Here is a 10,010-nt window from a genome sequence, read left to right as displayed (position 1 = left end):
TGTAAGGAGGGGTAGGGGAGAGGGGGGTGTAAGGAGGGGGAGGGGAGAGGGGGGTGTAAGGAGGGGGAGGGGAGAGGGGGGTGTAAGGAGGGGGAGGGGGAGAGGGGGGTGTAAGGAGGGGGAGGGGAGAGGGGGGTGTAAGGAGGGGGAGGGGAGAGGGGGGGTGTAAGGAGGGGAGAGGGGGGTGTAAGGAGGGGAGAGGGGGGTGTAAGGAGGGGAGAGGGGGGTGTAAGGAGGGGGAGGGGAGGGGAGAGGGGGGTGTAAGGAGGGGAGGGGAGAGGGGGGTGTAAGGAGGGGGAGGGGAGGGGAGAGGGGGGTGTAAGGAAGGGGAGGGGAGAGGGGGGTGTAAGAAGGGGGAGGGGAGGGGAGAGGGGGGTGTAAGGAGGGGGAGGGGAGGGGAGAGGGGGGTGTAAGGAGGGGGAGGGGAGGGGAGAGGGGGGTGTAAGGAGGGGGAGGGGAGAGGGGGGTGTAAGGAGGGGGAGGGGAGAGGGGGGTGTAAGGAGGGGGAGGGGAGGGGAGAGGGGTGTATGGAGGGGGAGGGGAGGGGAGAGGGGTGTGTAAGGAGGGGGAGGGGAGGGGCGAGGGGGGTGTAAGGAGGGGGAGGGGAGGGGAGAGGGGGGTGTAAGGAGGGGGAGGGGAGGGGAGAGGGGGGTGTAAGGAGGGGGAGGGGGGTGTGGGGAGGGGAGGGGAGAGGGGGATGTGAGGAGGGGGAGGGGAGGGGGGTGTAAGGAGGGGGAGGGGAGAGGGGGGTGTAAGGAGGGGGAGGGGAGGGGAGAGGAGGGTGTAAGGAGGGGGAGGCGAGAGGGGGGTGTAAGGAGGGGGAGGGGAGAGGGGGGTGTAAGGAGGGGGAGGGGAGAGGGGGGTGTAAGGAGGGGGAGAGGGGGGTGTAAGGAGGGGGAGGGGAGAGGGGGGTGTAAGGAGGGGGAGGGGGGGTGTAAGGAGGGGAGAGGGGGGTGTAAGGAGGGGGAGGGGAGGGGGGGGGTGTAAGGAGGGGGAGGGGAGGGGAGAGGGGGGTGTAAGGAGGGGGAGGGGCGAGGGGGGTGTAAGGAGGGGAGAGGGGGGTGTAAGGAGGGGGAGGGGGGTGTGGGGAGGGGAGGGGAGAGGGGGATGTGAGGAGGGGGAGGGGAGGGGGGTGTAAGGAGGGGAGAGGGGGGTGTAAGGAGGGGGAGGGGGGGTGTAAGGAGGGGAGAGGGGGGTGTAAGGAGGGGGAGGGGAGGGGGGGGGTGTAAGGAGGGGGAGGGGAGAGGGGGGTGTAAGGAGGGGGAGGGGAGAGGGGGGGAGTAAGGAGGGGGAGGGGAGGGGAGAGGGGGGTGTAAGAAGGGGGAGGGGAGAGGGGGGTGTAAGAAGGGGGAGGGGAGGGGAGAGGGGGGTGTAAGAAGGGGGAGGGGAGGGGAGAGGGGGGTGTAAGAAGGGGGAGGGGAGGGGAGAGGGGGGTGTAAGAAGCGGGAGGGGAGGGGAGAGGGGGGTGTAAGGAGGGGGAGGGGAGAGGGGGGGTGTAAGGAGGGGAGGGGGAGGGGAGAGGGGGGTATAAGGAGGGGGGGGAGGGGAGAGGGGGGTGTAAGGAGGGGGAGGGGAGAGGGGGGTGTAAGGAGGGGGAGGGGAGGGGAGAGGGGGGTGTAAGGAGGGGGAGGGGAGAGGGGGGTGTAAGGAGGGGGAGGGGAGAGGGGGGTGTAAGGAGGGGGAGGGGAGAGGGGGGTGTAAGGAGGGGGAGGGGAGGGGAGAGGGGGGTGTAAGGAGGGGGAGGGGAGAGGGGGGTGTAAGGAGGGGGAGGGGAGGGGAGAGGGGGGTGTAAGGAGGGGGAGGGGGAGAGGGGGGTGTAAGGTGGGGGAGGGGTGGGGAGAGGGGAGTGTAAGGAGGGGATGGGGAGAGGGGAGTGTCAGGAGGGGGAGAGGATGGGAGAGGGGGGTGTAAGGAGGGGGAGGGGAGGGGAGAGGGGGGTGTAAGGAGAGGGAGGTGTAAGGAGGGGGAGGGGAGGGGAGAGGGGGGGTGTAAGGAGGGGGAGGGGAGGGGAGAGGGGTGTGTGGGGAGGGGAGAGGGGGGTGTAAGGAGGGGGAGGGGAGGGGAGAGGGGGGTGTAAGGAGGGGGAGGGGAGAGGGGGGTGTAAGGAGGGGAGGGGAGGGGAGAGGGGGGTGTAAGGAGGGGGAGGGGAGAGGGGGGTGTAAGGAGGGGGAGGGGAGGGGAGAGGGGGGTGTAAGGAGGGGGAGGGGGGGTGTAAGGAGGGGGAGGGGAGGGGAGAGGGGGGTGTAAGGAGGGGGAGGGGAGAGGGAGGTGTAAGGAGGGGGAGGGGAGGGGAGAGGGGGGTGTAAGGAGGGGGAGGGGGGGGGTGTAAGGAGGGGGAGGGGAGGGGAGAGGGGGGTGTAAGGAGGGGGAGGGGAGAGGGGGTGTAAGGAGGGGGAGGGGAGGGGAGAGGGGGGTGTAAGGAGGGGGAGGGGAGGGGAGAGGGGGGTGTAAGGAGGGGGAGGGGAGGGGAGAGGGGGGGTGTAAGGAGGGGGAGGGGAGAGGGGGGTGTAAGGAGGGGGAGGGGGGGGAGAGGGGGGTGTAAGGAGGGGGAGGGGGGGGGAGAGGGGTGTGTAAGGAGGGGGAGGGGGAGAGGGGGTTGTAAGGAGGGGGAGGGGAGAGGGGGTTGTAAGGAGGGGGAGGGGGGGTGTAAGGAGGGGGAGGGGAGAGGGGATGTAAGGAGGGGGAGGGGAGAGGGGGGGTGTAAGGAGGGGGAGTGGAGGGGGGTGTGGGGAGGGGAGGGGAGAGGGGGGTGTAAGGAGGGGGAGGGGAGGGGAGAGGGGGGTGTAAGGAGGGGGAGGGGAGAGGGGGGTGTAAGGAGGGGGAGGTGAGGGGAGAGGGGGGTGTAAGGAGGGGGAGGGGAGGGGGGTGTAAGGAGGGGGAGGGAAGGGGAGAGGGGGGTGTAAGGAGGGGGAGGGGAGGGGAGAGGGGGGTGTAAGGAGGGGGAGGGGAGGGGAGAGGGGGGTGTAAGGAGGGGGAGGGGAGGGGAGAGGGGGATGTAAGGAAGGGGAGGGGAGAGGGGGGTGTAAGGAGGGGGAGGGGAGGGGAGAGGGGGGTATAAGGAGGGGGAGGAGAGGGGGGTGTAAGGAGGGGGAGGGGAGGGGAGAGGGGGGTGTAAGGAGGGGGAGGGGAGGGGAGAGGGGGGTGTAAGGAGGGGGAGGGGAGGGGAGAGGGGGGTGTATGGAGGGGGAGGGGAGAGGGGCGTGTAAGGAGGGGGAGGGGAGGGGAGAGGGGGGTGTAAGGAGGGGGAGGGGAGGGGAGAGGGGGGTGTATGGAGGGGGAGGGGAGAGGGGCGTGTAAGGAGGGGGAGGGGAGGGGAGAGGGGGGTGTAAGGAGGCGGAGGGGAGGGGAGAGGGGGTGTAAGGAGGGGGAGGGGAGGGGAGAGGGGGGTGTAAGGAGGGGGAGGGGGAGCGGGAGAGGGGGGTGTAAGGAGGGGGAGGGGAGGGGAGAGGGGGGTGTAAGGAGGGGGAGGGGAGAGGGGGGTGTAAGGAGGGGGAGGGGAGGGGAGAGGGGGGTGTAAGGAGGGGGAGGGGAGGGGAGAGGGGGGTGTAAGGAGGGGGAGGGGAGGGGAGAGGGGGGTGTAAGGAGGGGGAGGGGAGGGGAGAGGGAGGTGTAAGGAGGGGGAGGGGAGGGGAGAGGGGGGTGTAAGGAGGGGGAGGGGAGGGGAGAGGGGGGTGTAGGGAGGGGAGGGGAGAGGGGGGTGTAAGGAGGGGGAGGGGAGGGGAGAGGGGGGTGTAAGGAGGGGGAGGGGAGGCGAGAGGGGGGTGTAAGGAGGGGGAGGGGGAGAGGGGGGTGTAAGGAGGGGGAGGGGAGACGGGGGTGTAAGGAGGGGGAGGGGAGAGGGGGGGTGTAAGGAGGGGGAGGGGAGAGGGGGGTGTAAGGAGGGGGAGGGGAGAGGGGGGTGTAAGGAGGGGGAGGGGAGAGGGGGGTGTAAGGAGGGGGAGGGGAGAGGGGGGTGTAAGGAGGGGGGAGGGGGGTGTAAGAAGGGGGGGGAGGGGAGAGGGGGCTGTAAGAAGGGGGGGAGGGGAGAGGGGGTGTAAGAAGGGGGGGGAGGGGAGAGGGGGTGTAAGAAGGGGGGGGAGGGGAGAGGGGGTGTAAGAAGGGTGGGGGAGGGGAGAGGGGGTGTAAGAACGGGGGGGGAGAGGGGGTGTAAGAAGGGGGGGAGGGGAGAGGGGGTGTAAGAAGGGGGGGGAGGGGAGAGGGGGTGTAAGAAGGGGGGGGGAGAGGGGGTGTAAGAAGGGGGGGGAGGGGAGAGGGGGTGTAAGAAGGGGGGGGGAGGGGAGAGGGGGTGTAAGAAGGGGGGGGGGAGAGGGGTGTAAGAAGGGGGGGGGGAGAGGGGGTGTAAGAAGGGGGGAGAGGGGGGTGTAAGAGGGGGGGGAGGGGAGAGGGGGTGTAAGAAGGGGGGGAGGGGCGAGGGGTGTAAGATGGGGGAGGGGAGGGGAGAGGGGGTGTAAGAAGGGGGAGGGAGAGGGGGTGTAAGAAGGGGGAGGGGAGGGGAGAGGGGGTGTAAGAAGGGTGAGGGGAGAGGGGGTGTAAGAAGGGGGAGGGGAGAGGGGGTGTAAGAAGGGGGAGGGGAGAGGGGGTGTAAGAAGGGGGAGGGGAGGGGACAGGGGGTGTAAGAAGGGGGAGGGGAGGGGAGAGGGGGTGTAAGAAGGGGGAGGGGAGAGGGGGTGTAAGAAGGGGGAGGGGAGAGGGGGTGTAAGAAGGGGGAGGGGAGAGGGGGTGTAAGAAGGGGGGGAGAGGGGGTGTAAGAAGGGGGAGAGGGGGTGTAAGAAGGAGGGGAGAGGGGGTGTAAGAAGGGGGGAGAGGGGGTGTAAGAAGGGGGAGGGGAGAGGGGGTTTTAGAAGGGGGAGGGGAGAGGGGGTGTAAGAAGGGGGGGAGAGGGGGTGTAAGAAGGGGGGGGAGGGGGTGTAAGAAGGGGAGAGGGGGTGTAAGGGAAGGGGGTGGGAGGGGGGAAGGGGGAGGAGAGAGGGGAGGAGGAGGGGTGAGGGGAGGAGAGAGGGTGAGGGGAGGAGGAGGGGTGAGGGCTGGGGGGGGAGGAGGAGGGAGGGCTGGGGGAGGCGAGGGGAGGGAGGGCTGGAGAAGGGGAGGGCTAGGTGGAGGGTATCAGTGTGAGTGGCCTGAGGGCAAAGGGAGAATTGTGGGGAAAGGAGTTGGGAGTAAATAAGTGAACAGAATAACAGGGAAACTTGTGTCAGGTAGACCATGTGTCATATCCAACTGCAACACCGTGCCTGGAAGTTTCACTGCTTCATGCAATCTCCTGTCCCACCGAGGGACAGATCTGTAGCAAGTGCCCTTCTCCTGGAATTTTAAGTTTAATTCATCTTCAAGCATATGCTATTGGACCAACAACTCAAACAAACACAAATTCACATCTTGGCATGGAAGATTGTGAAATTTCATTTGTGGGCATGAATGAAAGTTGCAGATTGTTGTCTATAAGACCAAAACAAGGGAGCATAACCTAAAAACTGGATTCAAGTTGTTCAGAAATGAAATTACAATCTCTTTTTCACAGAAAGGTTTGTGGAAATCTGGAATTTTCCACAAGGTTATGTAAATCAATTTTCAAAATTAAGATTGATTAGATATTTGTTAGACAAAGGATATGGAGCCACGGTGGGTAAGTGGAGGTACAGATCAAATAGAATGGGCTGATGCACTAAGCAATGCTTGTATGTCCCTGAATGTTTTATGAAAATGCCACATTGAGTTGTCAGGAGATATTTCTAAAGTCCAAAAGCAAAATACCGAGTGCTGGAAATCTGAAATGCAAACAAACAAAATGTTGGAGGGAGGGAGGGCTGGAGGAGGGGATGGGAGGGCTGGGCACATTTGGTGGAAAACAGTTAATGTTTCAAGTTTGTGACCTTTTCAGCAGATGAGATATTCCCTTAAGAAGATGGTGTGTCAGTGTTTGAAGGTGGGCTCTTACTTGGGGCTCTAATGTGATTGAGAAACTGATGCTGTGTGTGGTGTGTTCTAGATGCATGGTACATTAATCGTTTCACAAAGCCATTCAGCCTTCAAGAAGGAAGGTTATTGAATCATTTATTATCCAGGAGCAAAATGTAACAAGTAATATAATTTCACTCTTAAGATGAGGGAGTTGAAATTGAGTATTGTAATCTTGTGTATTGTTTAAAGTGAGCATAATGACTTTCATATGTAGGTGAATGGAACTGGGACTATGTTGAATAATGGAAACATATAGTGGAAAGAAATGATGTTAATTGTGTACAAGGCAATTTTCCTTTGTGAACTAGGGATTCTTTCACATTCTTCATGATTTTGAACACCTCTCAAATGAGGTGATTTCATTAAAACTTCTATATGATCCTGATAGGGTGGATACCGGGAGGATGTTTCCTCTCGTGGGAGAAACTAGCACCAGGGGATATGATTTAAGATTGAGGTCTACCTTCTTAGATGTCGATGAGGAGAATTTTTTTCTGAGGGTCATTGGAATGTGAAGTTCACTTCCTCAGAGAGCAGTGGAGGCTGGGTCATTGAATCTATGATGTGGAGATGCCACCGTTGGACTGGGGTAAACACAGTAAGAAGTCTAACAACACCAGGTTAAAGTCCAACAGGTTTATTTGGTAGCAAATGCCACTAGCTTTCGGAGCGCTGCCCCATCGTCACTCCACCCCTTCGTCACTCCACCTGACGAAGGGGCAGCGCTTCGAAAGCTAGTGACATTTGCTACCAAATAAACCTGTTGGACTTTAACCTGGTGCTGTTAGACTTCTTTACTCATTGAATCTATTCAAGGCAGAGTTAGACAGATTTGACAAAGGAGTTACGGTTATGGGGTCGATGGCAAAGTGAAGTTGAGACCACAATTAGATCAGCCATGATTTGATTGAATGGCAGAGTAGGCTTGAAGGGCTGAATGGCCTACTTTTGCTCCTAAGTCCTATGTTCCTATGACTTGTGTGTGCTAAATAATGTGTGATTTTCCTTTGTTTTGTAGGTAACAAACAGAAAATACCCCAAGCTAAAAGAGGTTGATGATGTATTGGGTGGAGCTGCTGCTTGGGAAAATGTTGACTCTACAGCAGGTATAGCATGACTTGCCCATACGTTGTTTTAAGGTGGAATTATAGGTTACGCTATTAAGTTGCACTGTCCCACAGTAGTAGGGTAGTGCTTATATGGTAGTGGTAGTCATGGTGTTACAATCTCTTGGTGTCCTGGACAATATTTATCCCTCTGCTTTTGGTATGGGTTGGATTTTTACTCTTTGTCAATGTGTGGAATATATAATATATATATATTTTAAGTTTTGCTGCTTTTGGATTAGTTATATAATGACATTTTTCCAACTCTTCTGCTAGTCAGTAAACAGACTTTGAGTTTAACATGTCCAACAATTGCTCATGGATCTTTGTCTAGCTAAACCTCATCCCTCTGCCCTAGCCCCGAACTCACATCTTCTCTCCCTCATGCCCTCCTTGAGCTCACCTCATTCATGTGAGTTTCCACCTCCTCCTTTAACCCTACTCCCACTAAACCACTGAACTCTTCTTTCCTAACCGCACTGCTTGGAATTGAACCCGAGGCCAGGTTCAATTTTGGCCTCGGGTCACTGTCTGTGCAGAGTTTGCACATTCTCCCCGTGTCTGCGTGGGTTTCTTCTGGGTGCTCCGGTTTCCTCCCACAATCCAAAGATGTGCAGGTTAGGTTGATTGGCCATGGTAAATTGACCCTAGTGTCATGGGGATTAGCAGGGTAAATGTGTGGGGTTGTGGGAGTAGGGCCTGGGTGGGATTGTGGTCGATATAGACTCAATGGGCCGAATGGCCTCCTTCTGTACTGTAGGGATTCTATGACCCCATTGTTGGCTGATATTGTTAACATGCCTTTTCTCTCCTTTAAATTTGCTGTCACCATCCCTCCCCGCTGAACCTTGTCCCCTGTCTCCACCATCCTTGCAAACCGCTGTCCCACCAGCTTTCCTTTTCTCTCTGAAGCCCTTTGGCATTTTCCCACCATCCAAATCCACATCCATCTTTGTCAGAGCTCCAGGATTGAATCCTTCCAATCAGGCGGCAACATGGGATAAACAGAATCTGTGATTGGAGGAGGGTCTGCTCACACATTCAGTTTCCTGTGCTCATTGCTCCTTCCATCAAAGTACACGGGGCGACCTTTCTTGAATTGTTTTGGTGGGTTTTCTTTTACAAGACGAATTCCTCTGCCGCCTTGTATTTTGAACCCTGTTTTCACATGTACGCTGATGTCACCCAGCTCTAGCTCACTCCCTCTGCTCGTTCCAAATGATCAAACTACATCATGTGGACTGCAGCGGTTCAGTGGAGGGCAGCTTGCCACCATCTTCTGAAAAGCTATTAAGAATGGGTACTAGATGCTGGCCTAACCATTAATGCTGTCATCCTGTGAAAGAAAAAACACCTTGCTGACACATGGTGGGGCTTCCAACTACATAACTGTGCCAACACTGTTTCACCTCTGTAACTTTGCCCCTGCTTCAGCTCATCAACTGAAAACCCTCATCTGTTCCTTTGTTTCCTCGAGACCTGATTTTCTTTATTCTTTCATGGAATATAGGCATTGCTGGCAAAGGCACCTTTTTCTGCACACCCCTTATTTCCTTTTACAGGAGGTTAGTAAATGGAGTCACATGCAGGCCAGATTGGGCAAGGATGGCAGATTTCCTTCCCTAAAAGACATCAGTGAACCAGATAGGTTTTTATGACAATTGATAGTTGCATGGTCACCACTACTGAGACTAGCTTTATGTTCCAGAATTATTAATTCCACTAGCCTCTGTAGAGGTTTGAGATTATGTTCCAAGAGCATTAGCCTGGGCCTCTGGATTTAGTGTCATTACCATTACTCTATCATCTTCCCCTGAGATAGTGGCATTGTGGTTCTGCCCAATACACAAATGACCTCCCACGTTTTACCCACTATAAACTCAAGGTCATTCAAAACTGCTGTTCGTGCCCTAACTCAAAGCTCTGTTCTTCTGATCTACATTGCTTGGCCATGAGCCAATGTCTTGATTTAAAATTCTCATCCTGGTTTCCAAATACCTTTGTCCTTTCCTAACTAATTTTCTCCACCTCCCTCCCTGCCCGCCCCATCTAATTCAGGCCTCTTGAGCATTGTAGATTTTTTATCCGTCTACCATTGATGGCTGCCAAGGGCCAAACTTCTGGAACTTGCTCCCTACAGCTCTCCACCTTACTTTATGGGCGCCCCACAAAAATCAGCCTCTTTGACTGAGATTTTGATGATCTGCCCTAATACCATCTTGTGTGGCTTGGGGGTCTAGTTTTGCTCTATAACTTTCATGTGAAAATCTTTGGGACATTTACGGTGCAGTATAAATGATTGAGCATTACAACGGAATCCTGTTGGCAAATTAAGTTTGGATGGAGAAAGGTTGCATATGCCATTTACGACTCATGTCACAATTCGCATGACAGTAGCTTGACTTTTGACATGTCTGTATTTCTGCAGAAACCTGTCCCAAATGTGAACATCCTCGAGCTTATTTCATGCAAATACAAACCAGATCTGCTGATGAACCTATGACCACATTTTATAAGTGCTGCAATCCAGCGTGTGGGCATCGCTGGAGGGATTAAGTTTCTTGCACAGAATCCAAACAATTATGAATGGATGGCAACTAATGGATATGGAGCTGTACTATACTGAAATTGCTGGATTTGCAACTCACATGTGTTTCTTTTTTCTCCTCACTGGAAAAGATTTAAACCAATTACAGTGAAATTTAAACTGTTAATTGTGTACAGGCTGTAATAGATGGTAGATTAGTGTCACTAACTTTCTAAAATGTTCTCTGAAGATATTTTTATGTATATTAAACAAATTGATTAAGTGTTCCTTGTTTCTTTTTGTGATCAGAACTTAGACATTATTTTTAGAATGAATAGAACTTGGGAAAATAAAATGGGCAGTAATATCAAATAATATGTTTAAAATTGTATTCAGAGTTCAGTGAAAATATATTCCAT

General features: G+C 56.2%; 1 protein-coding gene across 1 annotated transcript; it reads left to right on the top strand.

The window, feature by feature from the left end:
* Window positions 1–6,976: 6,976 nt before the first annotated feature.
* Window positions 6,977–9,874, top strand: polr3k (polymerase (RNA) III (DNA directed) polypeptide K; the record flags this gene model as incomplete). The annotated part of the gene is made up of 2 exons (XM_078207723.1): window positions 6,977–7,064; window positions 9,493–9,874. Coding segments are annotated over 2 exons (216 nt in total), but the record flags the coding sequence as incomplete, so codon positions are not given.
* Window positions 9,875–10,010: the final 136 nt, after the last annotated feature.

Source organism: Mustelus asterias, unplaced genomic scaffold (assembly GCF_964213995.1).
Source record: "Mustelus asterias unplaced genomic scaffold, sMusAst1.hap1.1 HAP1_SCAFFOLD_2637, whole genome shotgun sequence".
Classification (NCBI taxonomy): Eukaryota; Metazoa; Chordata; class Chondrichthyes; order Carcharhiniformes; family Triakidae; genus Mustelus; species Mustelus asterias.
The sequence above is the reverse complement of the archived record's forward strand: the minus strand, read 5'-3'. Positions and strand labels throughout refer to the sequence as shown.